Source organism: Equus przewalskii, chromosome 1 (assembly GCF_037783145.1).
Source record: "Equus przewalskii isolate Varuska chromosome 1, EquPr2, whole genome shotgun sequence".
Lineage (NCBI taxonomy): Eukaryota > Metazoa > Chordata > Mammalia > Perissodactyla > Equidae > Equus > Equus przewalskii.
The window spans coordinates 114,193,173-114,212,290 of NC_091831.1; the positions used below are offsets into that span (position 1 = coordinate 114,193,173).

Below are 19,118 nucleotides of genomic sequence, written 5' to 3' on the forward strand. Positions count from 1 at the left end.
TTCTGGGTACTTGTCATTTTCCTTCTGTTCTTGAGATTTAATATATTTTTTCATACTGCTTGATGGTGTGGATTTGTGCCTCTGCATAGAGATAGAGTTTAGTTACTGCTTCCACTTGCTTCTACTGGGGGGCGGGGGGGGGGGAGGGTTGGGGTTTGCAGCAGCTGTGTAATCTGTACTGACCAGGATCACTGTCAGCTGTTGCTGACCTGACCTGGGCCCCTCCTCATGATCACAGTGGCCCTGTGGCGTCTCTCATCAGCTGGGGGGACAATCGCAAGGGGTCCTTTGGGTTGCTGGTACCTGCTGTCACAGACTGCCTAGACATGCTCCCTCCTTAGGGTCTGCAGCAGTGTTATGGGCTTTCACAGCAGCCGGTATCAGGTTCACCAAGACTCACAGCTCTGCCACTGTCAGGACCTGCAAGATCTCACTTGTCCACTATGGGCTGCAGCAGAGTTATGGGTATCTACTGCAGTCTGTGGTTAGCTCACCCAGCTGTGCTATTTCTGCCCCAGGGCCTTCCAGCCTTGTGACTGCCAGGCAGAGCCTCTCCACTAACGCTGCACAGAGGCTTTCCCTGTGGCTGTTGTGGGACCATGGATTTTCCCCCTGGACCAAGGAGCAGTCTTGCTGGGGCTCCAACTTGCTACCACCCACTCACATGGTCTCTCTGGGTCTCATTTGCCCCCTCTGGGCCACAGCAGGAGTTTGTGTGTTAGAGGTGGCTGGGGGGTTGCTGCTGTGGGCTGAGCTTCTTTTGCCCAAGGGCCTCCCAGTGTTCTGAATGCTAGGCGGAGCCTCTCTGCTAATGCCGAGTAGAGGCTTTCCCTTTGGCTGCTGTGGGACCATGGATTTTCCCCCTGGACCACGGAGCAGTCTCACTGGAACTGCAACCTGCCACTGCCCACTCACATGGTCCCTCTGGGTAGGGATACCTTGTTTTAATAAATAAATATACCAAAGACCTATGAATTTCATAATTTCTGATAGAGTTGTCAAGAGGCTGGTCCCTCACACTAGGAGTCAGAGTCTCCCTCTCTCTCTTTCTCAGGAGGAGGCCCAAGGAGAAAAACCAGAGGCGACCAGCATGCCCAGAAGGAACTTTCTTCACCTCTTTTCTTCCTCCGTGGACTTGAGTGTATGAGATGCACAGCCTGCCAGAAGGAGAGATGCCTCACTGGGAGGGTTCTGACAGGCTTCCTTCCCTGACCCGGCTGAATTATGGTTTTTAGTACCAGAATTAGATGAACAAAATCAGTACATTACTGAGTGTTCCTCAGGAAAGTGCATACTACTTTGGATCTTCCCATTATTTTATGTCTGTTAAAAGTTAAATGCTGTGTTATAGTGAGTATTGGTGAAGATGTGGTGGTGCAGAACTGTCAAACAATGCTGGTGGGAGCATAGAGTGGTATAATCACATTGGAAAATTTTTTTGTGGTTTCTACTAAAGCTAAATATATGCCTACCCTCAGAAATTCCACTACTAGGTATGCAGACAAGAGAAACAAGTGCATATGTCCAAAAACAGACTTGTATAAGAATGTTCATAACCATTTTTATTCATAATAGCCTCCAAGTGGATACAACTTAAATGTACACCAACAAGAGAATAGATAAATTGTATTATATTCACTTAGTGGAATACTACACAGCAAAAAAATAATAATAATGAGGTAGTGGAACATTCAAAAACATGGGTGAATCTCACAGACATTATGTTAAGTGAAAGAAACTAGATACAAGAGAGAACACACTGTATGATATCACTTATATGAAGTTCAAGAAGGCAAAACTAAATGATAATGATTGAAGTCAGAATAGTGGTTTTCTTGGGGAAGGGTATAGATCAGGAAGGAACTTTCTGGGGTCCTAGAAACCCTCTATATCTTGATCTGGGTAGGAGGATGAGAGAGAGCGAAAGTGAGAGAGAGACCAAGCTGTACACTAAGAAAGATCACAGTTAGTAAAGGTAGAAAAACTGATTGAATTATAAAATTGCCATTTTACCATATTAAATTAATTTATTTATTCAGGCCGAGATCATCAATGGATGAAACAATTAATTGAAAGGATGATGGAGAAGTTTACAGTGGAGGGGTCAGGTTCTCACCACTTGAACCCACTAACCTTATCAGGCATTGAGTGCCTCCAGAATTGATGCAATAGAAATCACTAACACCATCTATCTCATATTTTTAATATTAAAAAGTAGAACTGGAATCTAATCAAACATCTAGAAGTAACATCCAGTTTATAGAATATGGAGGATAGAGGAAGTTGTTACAATATACCATGAAGAAACTAACAAATTGCATTAGTTATCTATTGCTGCATAACAAACTACTACAAACTCAGAGGCTTAAAAAATATTTATGATCTCAGTTTCTGTGGGTAACAAGTCAGTGTAGCTTAGCTGGGTCCTCTGCTTAGTGTCTTATAAGGCTGTAATCAATATTTTAACTGAGGCTCTTTTTAACCTTTAAAAAACTCAACTACTTGGAATTTACCTGGCTATAAGTTATGATAAATGGGTCCAATTTAATTTTTTCTACATAGTTACCCAGTTGTCCACAGCTTATCTATTAATATTTTTCACCAGACAATAGTTTAGGAAGTTCTAATCAAGTTTAAAGTTTGGTAGTTTTGTGTATAAGAGTAAATAGTCTTTTCTGAGTGAGACTTGAGTTCCTCCTGCTTTTAAAATTAATAGAATCAATCTATTGGCTTTGTGATATCTAGTTTATCTACTCAAATATCTTTTTTGGGCATACTTCCTTGACTTTTGTTGATTTATGAATTCAGGAGGCTATTACTGCAAACATACAACATCAACAACAGCAGACAAAACAGAAGAAGAAAAGAAAGATATACAGACATAGATAAACAGGTAGACAGATAGACAGACAGATGGAGAAACCAGTCTGGAAGATAACATTACCCAAGGAACAAGAGAAAACTCCATGATGATAAGAATTTTACTCTAGGATGCTGTTCAGAAAAGAGTTAGAATAGCAGGCCTGAGACTACTGTCCTCAGAGAGGCCTGCTTGCAAAGTTTGCCCTTGGCTAGCATCTGGGAACTTAGATTTAGAGAGGTCTCTCACTACTGCATTATTATCTATTTCCTTAACTGATAAGAGTGGCTTGCTGTGCCTAAACTGTTCATGCAAACAATGTGGTTTATGCTGAACACTTGCTCTCCTTTAGGAAGTCTTGAATTTTGATGCAGGACTGACCACTGATAAAATCCCAGGATTCTGAGGCTCAGGCAAGCTTCCCTGACAGAAAGAATTCCACACATATTGTTCATTGCTGGAGGAATTAAACACATGCTTTGTGACTTCTTTGGAAGAGGACTCTTGGGAGCTCACTGCTGGTTTCCTCCAGATCTCGTCCCATGGACCTTTGCCCCTTGCTGATTTTGCTTTGCTTCCTTTCATTTCATTGTAAGAAGTCATAATTATGAGTATGACTATATGTTGAGTCCTGTGAGTCTTCCTAGTGAATCATCAAACCTCTAAGTGGTCTTGGGAACTCCTGACAGATGCTTAATAAGAACATAAAATCAATAAAGGAAGAACTCAAAGATTGGACAATAAGATACAGGGTTGAATGAAAAAGAAAACTTCAGCACTAAGGAAACAGAACATCATCATTATTCTATTAGTGGTTATAGACATAGAGGATAAATATTGAGATAATTAAGAGGAAGATAAGAGATATAACATAAAAGAATATCCAACATAAGGATAATTATTGTTCTTAAAACAGAGAACTCATCTGATGAAACCTAAGAAAGGGGGGTAGTTTGGTAATATTTGAAAAAACAGTAGTAGAAAATTGCCTCGAAAGGTGGTTCAAGATGGCAGCATAGGAAGATCCTCAGCTCACTTCCTCCCACGGACACAGCTACATATAAAACAATTGTTTCTGAAAAAGTCCTGAAAACTAGCAGAATGGCTCTTCCACAACAAGGATAAAAAGGCCATATTGAGATGAATAAGAGAAGCAGAGATGCAGTCTTGCCAAACTCTCACCCTTTGTGCAGTGACCAACAAGTGGGAGGGATATCACAAACATAGAGCTTCTTCCTGAGGAGTTAGGTGTTTGAGCTCCACATCAGGCACCCCAACCCTTAGGACCTGCTCTGGAAAGACAAGCCCCCAAAATGTCTGGCTTTGAAAACCAATGGGGCCTACAACCAGGAGATCCAAAGGGCTTTAGGAAACTGAGACTCTGCTATCAAAGGGTTTACATAGAGACTCACTTGCCGCAGGACTCAGTGCAAAGGCAGCAGTTTTGAAAGTACCTAGATCATATGTGAAGGAGATTCATTAACTAATCAAAGAGTCTGCTGAAGGAGCAGAGGTCTGTTGGAACTCTCTCTGGGGACTGAGGCATTGGAAGGTGCCATTTTTGGCACTCTTCTTCTACCTTGCTACTGCTGCATGCCCCTCACTGGTGTTCCACCACAGCCTTCCACCACCAAACTTGGTGGGTGGACTTACCCTGGCTCAGTGCTCTACCATGCCCCTGCCGCACCAAACCTAGTGGGTGCACATAGTCCACATAGGCGACTCCCTTTGAACACTTAGTGCTGGTGGCCAGGGGGGCTTGCATTTCTGGGCCCCACAAGACTGAAACAATTGGAGAGACAGTTTTTGGCAGGCCACCTCTCCCAGGGCACTGCACAGATAACAGACTGAAACACATTCTCAGTCTTCCTGTGACCAGTCGTTCAAGACTGGGCGAGATAGCTGTTTCATCTAACACATAGAAACAAACACAGAGAGGCAAGCAAAATGAGGAAACAGAGGAATATGTTCCAAACTAAAAAGCAAGATAAAAATCACAGGAAAAAACCTGAATGAAACAGAGGTAAGTAATTTACCTGAAAAAGAGTTCAAAGTAATGGTCATAAAGATGCTTACCAATCTCAGAAGAAGAATGGATGAACACAGAGAGAATTTCAACAACAGACAGAATGTATAAGCAAGTACCAAAAAGAAGTCACAGAGCTGAAAGAATACAATAACTGAACTGAAAAATACACTAGAGGGGTTCAACAGCAGACTAGAGGAAGCAGAAGAAAAGATCTGTGACCTGGAATACAGGGCAGAGGAACTCACACAAACAGAGCAGCAGAAAGAAAAAAACGAAAAGAATTTAAAAATGTGAAAATAGATTAAATTACCTATGAGATAGCATCAAGCAAAACAACATACATGTTATAGGGGTTTCAGAAGGAGAAGAGAGAGAGAAAGGGACAGAAAACTTATTTGAAGAAATAATGGCTGAAAACTTTCCTAATCTTGAGAAGGAAACAGACATCCAGATCCAGGAAGCCCAGAGATATCTAAATAAGATGAACTCAAAGAGATCCACACCAAAATACATTATAATTAAAATGTCAAAAGTTAAAGATAAAGAGAGAATCTTAAAAGCAGGAAGAGAAAACTAACTTGTTATGAACAAGGGAACTCCCATAAGTCTATAAGCAGATTTTTCAGAAGAAACTTTGCAGGCCAGAAGGGAGTGGCATGATATATTCAAAATGCTGAAAGCAAAAAATTTCCTGCCAAGAATACTCTACCAGGTGAGATTATCATTCAGAATCGAAGGAGAGATAAAGATTTTTCCAGACAAGCAAAAACTAAAGGAGTTCATCACCACTAAACCAGTCTTACAAAAAATGTTAAAAGGGCTTTTTTTTAAGATGAAAAGAAAGGGCACTAATTATTGACAAGAAAGCATAACAAATTAAAAATATCACTGGTAAAGATAAATGTATAGTAAAGGTAGTGGATTAATCAATTATAAAGCTAATGTGAAGGCTAAAAGACATAAGTAGTAAAAATAACTATTATAACTACAACAATTGGTTAAGGGATATACAAAATAAAATGTGATATGAAAAACATGTAATGCGTAGGGGTAAAAATGCAGAGTTTTAGAATGTGTTCAAACTTAACTTGCTATTAGTTTAAAATAAACTGATATATATATATAGAATTTATATGCTGAAATATGCGAGCCTCATGATATCCACAAAGTAAAAATCTATAGTAGATACACAAAAGATAATGAGAATGAAATCTAAACATAACTCTAAAGAAAGTCATCAAATCACAAGAGAGAAAAGCAGAAGAAAGGACTAGAGAGGAAATATGAAATAGCCAGAAAACAATTAACAAAATGGCAGTAAGTACATACCTACCTACAATTACTTTAAATGTAAACGGACAAATTCTCCAATCAAAAGACATAGAATGGCTGAATGGATTAAAAAAAACAAGACCCATCTATATGCTGCCTACAAGAGACTCATTTCAGATGTAAGGACACGCACAGACTAAAAGTGAAGGGATGGAAAAAGATGTCTTATGCAAATGGAAACCAAAACAAAGCTGGAGTAGCTATACTTATATCAGACAAAATAAGACTTTAAAACAAAGACTGTAATAAGAGACAAAGAAGGGCATTACATAATGATAAAGGGGTCAATCCAACAAGAAGATATAATATTAGTAAAGATCTATGCACTCAGCATAGAGGTACCTGGGTATATAAAGCAAATATTAACAGACCTAAAGGGAGAAATAGAGAGAAGTACAATAATAGTAAGGGATTTTAATACCCCACTTACATCAATGGATAGATCATCTAGACAGAAAATCAATGAGGAAACATAGGCCTTAAACAACAAATCAGACCAGAGGGACTTGATACATATACAGAACATTCCATCCAAAATCAGCAGACTACACATTCTTCTCAGGTACACATGGAACATTCTACAGGATAGATTACATGTTAGGCCACAAAACAAGTCTCAATAAATTTAAGAAGATGGAAATTATATAAAGTATCTTTTCAGACCACAATGGTATGAAACCAGAAATCAATCACAAAAAGAAAACTGGAAAAATACAAATATGTGAAGATCAAACAACATGCTAGTGAACAACCAATGGGTCAATGAAGAGATCAAAGGGGAAATCAAATAATACCCTGAGAAAAATGAAAATGGAATTACAAAATTCCAAAATTTATGGATGTAGCAAAAGCAGTTATAAGAGGGAAATTCATAGTGATACAGGCCCACCTCAAGAAACAAGAAAAATCTCAAATAAACAATTTAACTCTACACCAAAAGGAACTAGAAAAAGAAGAACAAACAAAGGTCGAAGTTAGTGGAAGGAAAGAAGTAATAAAGATCAGAGTGGAAATAAATGAAATAGAGACTTAAAAAAAAGAAAAAAGGAAAGATCAACGAAAGGAAGAGCTGGTTCTTTGAAAAGAGAAACAAAACTGACAAACTTTTAGCCAGACTCACCAAGAAAAAAAGTGAGAGGACTCAAAATCAGAAATGAAAGAGGAGATGCTACAATTGATACTACAGAAACACAAAAGATCATGAGACTACTATGAACAATTATATCCCAACAAATTGGACATCCTAGAAGAAATGAATAAATTCCTAGAAACATATAATCTTCTAAACCATAAAGAAATAGAAAATCTGAACAGACTGATCACTAGAGACTGAACCAGTAATAACAAACTTCCCAACAAACAAAAGTCCAGGACCAGATGGCTTCACTTCTACCAAACATTCAAAGAAGATTTAAAACCTATCCTTCTAAAACTCTTCCAGAAGGAGGGAATGCTTCCAGACTCATTTTATAAGGCCATCATTACTCTTATATCAAAATCAAAGACACCACAAGAAAAGAAAATTACAGGCCCATATTCCTGGTGAACATAGATGCAAAATCCTGAACAAAATACTACCAAACTAAATTCGACAACACATTAAAAGGGTCATGCATCTTGATCAAGTGGGATTTTTCTAGGGATGCAAGAATGGTTCAACATCTGCAAATCAATCAATGTGATACACCACATTAACAAAATGAAGGATAGAAATCATATGATCATGTCAACAGATGCAGAAAAAGCATTTGACAAAATTCAATTCCATTCATGATAAAAAAACTCTCAACGAAGTGGGTATAGAGGGAATGGACCTCAACATAAGAGACCATATATGACACACCTAGAGCTAACATCATACACAACCATGAAAAGTTGAAAGGTTTTCCTTTAGGATCAGGAACAAGACAAAGATGCCCACTCTCACCACTTTTATTCAACACAGTATTGCAAATCCTACCCAGAGCAATTAGGCAAGAAAAAGAAATAAAAGGCACCCAAAAAAGAAAGGAAGAAGTAAAACTGTCCCTATTTGCAGATGACATGATACCATATATAGAAAACCCTAAATACTCTACCAAAAAACTGTTAGAACTAACAAATATATTGAGTGAAGTTGCAAGATACAAAATCAATGTACAAAAATCAGTTGTGTTTCTCTACACTAAGAACAAACTATCATAAAGAGAAATTAAGAAAACAATCACATTTACACCTGGACAAAAAAGAATAAAATACCCAGGAATAAATTTAACCAAGGAGGTGAAAGATCTATAAACTGAAAATTATAAGACATTGATGAAAGAAGTTGATGAAGACACAAATAAATGGAATGATATTCCATACTCATTGGTTTGAAGAATTAATATTGTTAAAATGTCCACACTACCCAAAGCAATCTATATTCAATATATTCAATGCAATCCCTATCAAAACTCTAACGGCATTTTTCACAGAACTAGAACAAACAATCCTAAAATTTGTATGGAATCACAGAAGACCCCAAATAGCCAAAGCAATCTTGAGAAAGAAGAACAAAGCTGGAGGTATCACGCTCCCTGATTTCAAATTATACTACAAAGTTATAGTAATCAAAACAGCATGGTGCTGGCACAAAAACAGACACCTAGATCAATGGAACAGAATAGAGAGCCTAGAAATAAACCTACACATGTATGGACACTTGATTTACAAGAAAGGAGCCAAGAATATTCAATGGAAAAAGGCCAGGCTCTTCAATAAATGGTACTGGGAAAACTGGACAGCTACATGCAAAAGACTGAAGGTAGACCATTATATCACACCATACACAAAAATTAACTCAAAATGGATTAAATACTTGAATGTAAGACCTGAAACTATAAAATTCCTAGAAGAAAACATAAGCAGTAAGCTCCTTGACATAGGTCCTAGTAATTTTTTTTGGATCTGACTCAAAAGGCAAGGGAAACAAAAGCAAAACTAAACAAGTGGGCCTACATCAAACTAAAAAGTTTCTGCATAGTGAAGGAAACCATCTACAAAACGAAAAGACAACCTACTAAATAGGAGAAAATATTTGCAAATGATATATTTGATAAGGAGTTAATACCCAAAATTAATACAACTCAACAACAACAAAAACCAAACAATCCAATTAAAAAATGACCAGAGGATCTAAATAGACATTTTTTCAACAGGCACATGAAAAGATGCTCAACATCACTAATCATCAGGGAAATGCAAATCAAAACCACAGTGAGGTATCACCTCACATGGATCAGAATGGCTATTATCAAAAAGACAAGAAACGACAAGTGTTGGAGAGGATGTGGAGAAAAGGGAACCCTCATGTACTGCTGGTGGGAATGTAAATTTATGCAGTCACTATGAAAAATAGTATGGAGATTCCCCAAAAAATTAAAAATAGAATCACCATATGATCCAACTGTTCCACTTCTGGATATTTATCCAAAGAACGTGAAAATACTAATTCAAAAATATATTTGCACCCTATGTTCATTGCAGCATTATTCACAATAGCCAAGATATGGAAGCAACCTAAGTGTCCATCAATGGATGAATGGATAAAGAAAATGCATATATATATAAAATAGAATACTACTCAGCCATAAAAAAGAATGAAGTCTTGCCATTTGCAACAATGAGTGTATTATGCTAAGTGAAATGTCAGACACAGACAAATATCATACGAATTCACTTATATGTGGATTGTAAAAAAAAAAACAAATGAACAAACAAAACAAAACAAAAACAAATTTATAGATATAGAGAACAGATTGGTGGTTACCAGAGGAAAAGGGGGTTGGGGAGTGGGTGAAATGGGTGAAGGGGGTCAACTGTATGGTGATGGATGGTAACTAGACTTTTGACAGTGATCACTGTGTAGTGTATACAAATATCAAATTATAATGCTGTACACCTGAAACAATTTGACTTCAATTAAAAAAAAAGTAGGGGCTGGCCCCATGGCCGAGTGGTTAAGTTCACGTGCTCCGCTGCAGGCGGCCCAGTGTTTTCGTTGGTTCAAATCCTGGGTGCTGACATGGCACTGCTCATCAAACCACGCTGAGGCAGCGTCCCACATGCCACAACCAGAAGGACCCACAATGAAGAATATACAACTATGTACTGGGGGGCTTTGGGGAGAACAAGGAAAAAAATAAAAAATCTTAAAAAAAAAAAAAGTAAATCATCTGCAAACTCAAAAAAAAAAAAAAGAAAATTGCCCGAAAGAAGGAAAACAATCTACAAAAGAAAGGATATACCATGTACCAGGAAAAATGACACTTGATGGATCAATACTGTGATATAACCTGACTGAGATATTGAGCTTCAAGGATAAGCAATTCTGTGGGCACCAGGAAGAGGAAAGAGATGTGGAATAAAAGAGAGCCTCCACTATTATCTATTTCCTTCAAAAATTGGAAGCAAATATAGCAAAATATTAGGATTAGATAGATTTGGAGGGATGAGTATATGGGTTTTTAAAAATGTTATTCTCTGCACTTTGATATACATTTTAAATATTTTATAATCAGGAAAAAAACCCAGATTCTTCAGTCTTTCTTGATTTCTCATTTGCGTTTAAACTCTTCTTAAGCCTAGAAATAAAGAAATTAAAAAAAAATCAGGTTGGCTTCAGAGTTAAAAAAACAAACTACAAATACTTCAATTATGAATGTTTTCAAACACATAGATAAAAAATAGAGAATAGTATACTGTTTGCATATACTTTATACTCATCACTCAACTTAATCACATAGCAACTTTCTGCTGTTCTTTTTATTTTTTAATCTTGATGGGAAAGACAGTCACATGCATGCAGACTTTTGACCCTTGCTCAGTTGCATGAGAACGGGCCATGGGCCTAGAACACTTTTTTACCAAGAAATAAAGAGCCTATTCAGCCTGTGCTGGGCTATCGCCTTGTGTGGGAATATCCTTCCCTGTTTCAGACTCAATGTGTGCTCCTTTGTTCTGCTTAAGCATGTGATCATATGGCACTGGGCCAACACCATTACTATATCCATTCCTGGCAGGGAGGGAAAGGGGTCCTTTGCTTGCAGTACAAGAAGGGTGCATACAGATCATTGCTCTGCATTAGCTGCAGGCTGGGACTTGCTTACCATGGGGGACCAATGCCCACTACTGAAGCTGATCTTGCTGTTTCTTCCCTATGTGAGTAAAGTGTTGTTCCATCCAGTGCCTACGTGAGTTGTGTCTCTCTTGGCAACCCTGGCATCTACAAACCAAGGAGTAGACATTCTGGGATTGCTGCTCTTGGTGGCAGGCATTCTTCAGCTATTTACTATCCTCCATGCAGTAGGACTCCTCCCCTGGAGGAGGTAACAGGTGTCATTTGCTTGACAAATCCATTTCCATGCTCACTCATTTTTTTCCTTGTGAAATTTTAAAAAGCAAATCCCCAACATAATCACTTCACTTGTAAATACTTCAGTAGTTGTCTGTAAAGATATTAATATAACCACAATTTCATTAGCATACTCAACAAAATTAACAATTGTTCTTTAACATTATTTATACCCTGCTTGTATTCAATTACTCTCGATTGTGGCCTCAGACTTTTAAATAACACTTAATGCCAGAAGACAACAGGACAATGCCTGCAATCTTTCAGGGAAAGAAAACATGGTCTGAAAAATTTAAACTTGTTCATTTTGTAGTTCGGGCAAACATCCCATAAGATAAAAGAACTCAAAGATTATAGCACTCATAGATATTTTAAAAATACACTTATGGATAAATTTCTAGTGAAGTGAAAGATGAATGGGAAAACTTGGCAAAAGGGGTGATGAGAACAATGAACTCATATATATATTTAAGATCATACAAATATAGAATTATGAATACAGAGTAGTCTCTAAAATGTTATATGTGTTGACAAAGTTAAAAAAAATCACAAGGAGCTGGAAAGGGAGCTGACTTCCTCATTCCTTATTGGAGTCATTTGATACTGTCTAAAATTGAAACATGAAGTTAACAGAAACATAACTTCCACGTTTTAATGTTTTTCACTAACTTTAATTTTAAAGGCCTCTTTTAGGAGCTAATATCTTTTGTGGTAAAATAGTATTTCTCTCAGCTTCAGTAGTTACATTAGTTTCATTTCAGTTTTTTAAATGTTAAATCCAACTAACATACAGTTCTACCTTTTAAATTAAAATACCATATGGGTTTCCCATTTGATCACCTTTGATCCCTTCACCCATATACTCACCAGGAAAAATGTCTGTAGTGGAGTTCTTAATGGCAGTAATAGTTATTTCAGGGTGATGAAATTTGGGGTGATATTTTATATTCCTTGGTGTTTACTGAATTTATTGAGTTTCTAAAAAAAAATGAGCACACCTCTTTTTACTACAGGCACTAAAGTTATTATTTTTTCATACCAGCATTATTAGAAAAGCAAATAATCATGATCATGTCGGCAGTGCTGTTGCTGCTGCTTTCACCTGCTGGCTTCTGCTGAGATTTACGATAGAAGTTATCGCTTATTTCAAGAAACATTGATGTTCAGAAGAATATTTAAAAAGAATAAGCAACTACTTCACACCTACTAGGGTGGCTATTAAAAAAAGACAATTGGAAAATAGCAAGCATTGGTGAGAATGTGGAGAAACTGGAACCCTCATATATTGCTGGTGGGAATGTAAAATAGCGCAGCAGCTGTGGAAAACTTTGGCAGTTTCTCAAAAAGCTAAACAGAGAATTACCATATGACTCAGCAATTTCACTCTTAGGTACATATCCACAAGATTTTAAGTCAGGGACTCAAACTTATGCCAATGGTCACTGCAAAATCATTCACAATAGCCAAAAGACATAAACAACCCAAGTCTCCATCAGCAGAGGAAAGGATGAACATACACGAATATCCATACATGTCACTCAGCCATAAAAAGGAATGAAGTTCTGACACATAGTACAACATAGATGAACCTTGAAACCATTATGCTAAGTGAAACAAACCAGTCACAGAAGGACAAATATTGTACAATTCCACCTTTATGAGATATCTAGACTAGGCAAATCCTTAGAGACAGAAAGATTAGAGGTTACCAGGGATTAGGGGGAAGTGGAATTGGGGGATGCCCGCTTAATCTACAGAGTTTCTGTCTGGGGTGATGGAAAAGTTTTGGAAATAGGTGGTAGTGAAGGTTTTACAACATTGTCAACATAATTAATGCCACTGAATTGTACATCTTAAAATGGCAAGTTTTATGTTATACGTTACCACAACAAAAAAAGATTATGCAATGAACTAGATTCATTCAGCATAAAAATGTTCATACAGAAATAGTATTTTATATTGCTTCACAAACTAACAATGCTATATATAGCTATAAGTTTATACTCTTTAATCCAATATTTTCAAAATTTATGAAGATGTTCATTATGGCATCATTTATGATAGGAAAAAACTGGCAGCAACCTAACAACCAATAACAGCTGAATGGTTTAGACAAATTATGGTAATTAACTTCATGGGAAATTAGACTGTCATTAAAACAATCATAATTATGTAGCAACATGGAAACTATGATATATTAAATAAAAAGGATATTTTGTATATTGTAATTGGAAACACGTAAACGTATGTATACTTTAGGCGGGAAAACACCTCAAATGATAACAATTAGGCTAAGGTTGTGGGATGGAGTAATTTTTAAATGTTTCCTGTTTTCCATGCTTTCTGTAATTTTGATATATTTTACTAAAAATGAGTTAGGAAATTAGACGGTACGATCACGAGCTCACAGCTCCAGTGTGGTGGTGACTGACATCACCCCATTCCGGGGTCCCTTTGAGTTTCGACAGCCTACTCGCCCTGGTTTCAGGCCCACGTGCAGCTCCCCGCTGGCCTCACACTAGAGGCTTTGGCGCGGACCATGGTCCTAGCGAGGACCGCGTGCTGCCGACGCTCTTCTGGTCCCAAATACTGCATGAGACACACACTAAGAAATTATTTGTTGTTTATCTAAGCTGCAAACATAACTGGGCGTCCTGTATTTTCATTCGCTAAATCTGGGAAGCCTACCTCCTCACCCACATCGCCTCATCGCTTTCCTCCCACCGCTCTCTCCTCTCCACCGTCACTCTCCTTGGGGCCCTGGGGCCACCCTCCGCGTCCCGCCTCCTCTGAGACCAGACTCCATCCCCACTTGCCGAAGCCAGGTCTCCCTACCGCATCCTCGCGGAAGAGCCCCTGTTCTCTTCTCCGTCCCCGTCCCAGAACCCAGAATCTTCTCCACACCCTATCCCAGACACGGCCCGGCAGAACCAGGTCCCCGCCCCCCGATCCCGTTTGGCTCCACGGACCTCGGGTCCCCACCCCCCACCCCGTTGCTGCCCGGCGGATCCCCGTCCCCGCCCCTCGACCCGGCGGGCGCGGCGCGCAGGCGCAGACAGGACGGGAGGGCGCGGGCAGAATGGGGACTGCAGGGGCGGCGGCAGCGGCGGCGGCCGGGGAGGGGGCGCGCAGTCCGAGCCCTGCCGCTGTGTCGCTCGGCCTGGGCGTGGCCGTCGTGTCGAGCCTGGTGAACGGGTCCACGTTCGTGCTGCAGAAGAAGGGCATCGTGCGCGCCAAACGGCGAGGTAGGGCGGGGGGCTGTGCTCGGTGGGGGGAGGAGGGAGCAGCCGCTGGGTGGTGTGGAGGGGAGTGGCCTTGAGTTGCAGGGGGTGATAGGGTCGTCGCTCCGGGCCGGACCGGGGGACAGAGTCGGGGCTTCTCGGAGGGGCGGGCTGCACGTGCGCGAGGCCCTTGGCCCCCTGAAGCGCTGGCACGGACGCGGCCCTGCGCCCCAGAAGCGTCTCTGCCGCGGCCGTGTCTGGTCCTTAGGCAGCTCCAGAGGTGGCCCGGGAATCACCCGGTGCGCCCTGAGCGATTGTAGGTGGGGCCGCCCCTGTTTTTCTCCCTTCCCAGCGGCCAGAGAGGCCTTGTTCGGTTTTACAGGGTTTCTCCAGCCGACAGCTTTCCCCCTCCCAGACCCTCCTTCTTCCTCTGCAGCCGCGCAGCCCACCGCCTAGTTCTCTGCTTGGAGCCTGGCCGTCCCTGTCACCCTCATCCACCCGCTCCTAGGGAAACTTTCCTATTTACAGTATCCCCGACATGGTCAGAGCCCAGTGCCTACCCAGAGGAGCGACGGCCTCCCGCCTTTGCTGTGGCCCCGGTCTGGGTGCACTGGGGAGAACAAGACCTACTGGTTTTGCGCCCCCTGCAGTGGCCACGCCAGGACAGGAGAAAGAACTGTGCGCTGGGCGTTCCGGACGGGACAGGCGGCCGCGGGGGCGCTCTCTCTCAGGATGGAGCGAGACTTTTGGTCTGTGCTGTCCTGTGGCTTCTGTTCCTGGGCTCCTTGGTTGAGCCATCTCTGCTTTAGACTTGAACCATTGAGGTGTAAGTCATCTTCAGTGTGAAACAAACGCAAGGCAGATTAAAAAAAAAATGGGCCAACTGAGTGTTTCCCGGGTAGATATACCACCGAGCACCACTCCTTGGTAATGTGGAAAGTGAGAGATGTAAGAGTACTTCTCTTTGCCATTCTCCCTCTGTGCTCAGAGAGGCCTGGGTAGTTTACTGAACTCTAGATGTGGCATGGTTTGCAACTGAGAACAAAGGTTGTGTCCCAGAAGACTAAGAAAATTATGTGGTGATTAGTGTCTTCTCACAAGAATAGTGTTAAGAGCTCTCTGGGAAGGATGAGATTGCCAGATCATGGGTTTGAGAATAAATACACTCATTTAATGGTTCAGATTCCAGAACGTGGGGCAAACTTCTGAGTCCCCTGGATCATGAGCCAGGAATGCCTTCAGGAAAGAAATAAAGAGGCCTACAATCTTGAGTGGAAATATGAGATCATGGATGTTTGTTTAAAGAATTCAACATTGAAGTGAAACCATTGCAGTCTGTACATAAAATCTAAATAAAACCAAGTCTGATTTCCCTAGGTTATAGATGTGTCTTTAAGGTAACAAAAACATCTGGCAGCTGGCACATTCTTCAGGGAGCGCCTGTCAGTTGGAATGGCTTCAGGGGTAGATAAAGTGTTTGCTGTGACTCAGAAATAAACAGTACTTGTGCCCTTGATAGGATGGGTGAGATGAGCATTTCACCTTTGTGGTCATCCTCACAAAAACCCACAACCTCAGTCTGACCGTGAGAAAAACATCCTACAAACCTGAATTGAGGGACAGCATGCAAAATACCTGACCAGTCTTCCTGTCAAGGTCATAAAGCCTGAGAGACTGTCACAGCCAGAAGGAACCTAAGCACACATGATAATAAGATATTAGGTAAAATCTAAGGAAACCTGAATATAGACTTGAGTTAATAAAAAAGAAACAATTATTGAGAAAACTAAATGTGTTGTTTTAGCTCAGTTTGTGTGTTCAATGGAATTAGCAAGAAAATAAAAAACACATCAGCCTAAAGAAAACCATGATTGATGCTGTTGTTTATATGTACACACTATGCCTTTAAATTAATAAAAATGAAAATGTGATATTTGCTGCCTTCATACTTCTCCAATTACCACCCACTGCCACTGATTCAAGCTGGCTAGGTTACTCATGGTGGTGAAAGTTAGACATATTGTTTTGTTTTGATAAATTTAGTTTTGATTTGTTCAACAGATATTCATGAAGCTCTTATGTGGCACACACTGTTGTAGGTATTGAGGATATGCAGTTTTAGAATCTGTTCCCCCTAAAACCTTTTGCCGCTTCTGCTAACAAGCAGCAGAGTTGACCATTGTGAAATGACTGAAATGGAGGAGACAGGAGGAAAGAGAAGGTAGCTGAGAACTGGAGAGTCAAGTTCTTGTGTTAAGGGAGACCTGACGCTTACCCTGTGAAAAGCTCTGTCTCATCGAAAGTTTCAACTTTAAATGAATTGCCACACGGCAGCATTTCTCTCAAGTCTCAGCTTCAGGAGAGCCAAGTTCTGGTCACAGCCCTTCTTTTGGGAGGTTGAGGGGCAGTTTCCTCTCTTACCAGCTTTCTCTCACTCTTGAAAGGGCCTTCCTGGGTAGGCCAGGAGCACTCTCCACAACTTGGGCTCAGGGTGGACTGCCTGACTCCTGGGGTGCCTTTGAAGGACTCTGTGGATGGGAAAAGGCAGGGGGGTACCTGGGGCCACAGGTCATTTATAGTATGTCCAGTGTTAGAGCCCAGCAGGGCTTAGTTGACAGAAATAAGGTAATTGTTGGGTGTGAATGTGTTTATGGGAAGCCAGTTGCAACATTAGAGTTTGTCTGCTCATGGGTGAGGATGGCCAGGGAGTCTGTTTGTGTGTGGGGGTGGTCTTCTGCCTTGGAACAGGCTTTGTGGAGATAGTCTCAGCAAAGTCATGTGCTTAAATTTGCTGGAGGCTTTGGAGAATTGCATAGGTAAGTAACTCTATGTAGAATTCCCTACACGAGGATAAACCAGCCAATCTTTAAAATCTCTTTCATCAAAACTGGGAGATACACTTCATACCCATTAGGACTGCTATTGTTAAAAAAAAAGAACCAAAACCCCACAGAAAATAACAAGCATTGGTGAGCATGTGGAGAGTTTGAATCCCTTGTGCACTGTCACTGGGAATGTAAAATGGTGTAGCTGCTATGAAAATAGTATGGCAGTTCTTCAAAAAATTAAACATAGAATTACCATATGATCCAGCAATTCCACTTCTGGATATATACCCAAAAGAAGGGAAAACAGGGACTTGAACAGATACTTGTACACCTGCATTCACACCAGCGTTATTCACAATAGACAAAAGATGAAAACAACCCAAATATCCATTGACAGATGAGTGGATAAACACATTGTGGTATATACATTCAAAGGAATATTATTTAGCCTTAAAAAGGAAGGGAATTCTGACATGTGCTGCAATATGGGTGAACCTTGAGGACGTTATGCTAAGTGAAATAAGCCAGTCAAAAATTCCACTCATATGAGGTACCTAGAATAGTCAGATTCACAGAGACAGAAAGTAGAATGGTGGGTGCAGGGGCTGCTCGAAAGGAGGGTGTAGGGAGTTAGTGTTTAATGGGGACAGTTTCTTTTGGGGAAGGTGAAATAGTTCTAGAGATGGATGGTGGTGATGGTTGCACAACAGTGTGAATGTACTTAATGCCATAGAACTGTACACTTAAAAGTGGTTAAAATGGTAAATTTTATGTTAGGTATATTTTACTACAATAAAGAGATCCTTTTCAGATTTCATAGTCTCCTCCCTGAGAGGAACGCAGACTAGAGATGTAGTTACACTGTTAAGAAACTTGGAAGGAAAGTTTGTTGTCTCATGAGAGTGGAAACTGGGATCCAAGCATCCCACCTACTGGTCCCAAACAATCATACTTTACATTTCTGAAGGGCATGCGCTCCCTGGCTGTGGGGTGTATGCATGCTTTCTCCTTGCCTCTCCTGCCATTCCCAGGCACATACCCAGAGAAGAGATGGACACACGTTGTCTTCACGTCTGCAGCCCTGTGGGTCTACAGTTAGTTCCTGCTGCTTCTGTGAACTCTCAGATGGCATTAGTTGCCATGTGTTTCCTTGGCGCCTGCCCTCAGTCTCCTCCTGCCCCCGAAACCTGTGGGATCATGGCCTGTACACTTGTCTGCATTCCCCTGGATCTCGTCTCTCCAGGGCGCGGCACATGTCCTGTCCGCAGGGAGGCATATGGTGGACACTCAGTAAAGCAATCTAACTGGCCACGAGTAACTGTAGAGTGAAGAGGGTAAAACTGAAACTTAGATTTTCTGAAAAGATTTCAGAGCCTTCTTCAGGTTACTCAGAGCTGCCCTTAGCTGTGGCCTCAGACTGCACAGTTACTTCTAGATCTATAAATCTGTAACCCTATCTGATCTCAATTTAGCC

General features: G+C 40.6%; 1 protein-coding gene and 1 long non-coding RNA gene across 3 annotated transcripts in view; one reads left to right on the plus strand and one right to left on the minus strand.

Moving 5' to 3' along the window:
- Positions 1-1,536: 1,536 nt before the first annotated feature.
- Positions 1,537-14,626, minus strand: LOC103565319 (uncharacterized). Of its 2 annotated transcripts, none has more exons than XR_011526019.1 (4): positions 14,431-14,596; positions 12,463-12,573; positions 11,351-11,689; positions 1,537-10,825 (listed from the first exon to the last, which is right to left on the minus strand). It is a non-coding gene; the product is annotated as an uncharacterized lncRNA (long non-coding RNA). The 2 variants fall into 2 exon arrangements; XR_011526018.1 differs by having other exon boundaries at positions 9,850-10,825; positions 14,284-14,626.
- A 1-nt stretch (position 14,627) lies between these two features.
- NIPA1 (NIPA magnesium transporter 1) overlaps positions 14,628-19,118 on the plus strand; it is a 50,266-nt gene continuing 45,775 nt past the window's right edge. The window contains exon 1 of the mRNA XM_070572468.1: positions 14,628-14,840. Within this exon, the coding sequence (XP_070428569.1) occupies positions 14,675-14,840 (166 nt within the window). The 5' untranslated portion in view covers positions 14,628-14,674. The remainder of the gene's footprint in view (positions 14,841-19,118) is intronic.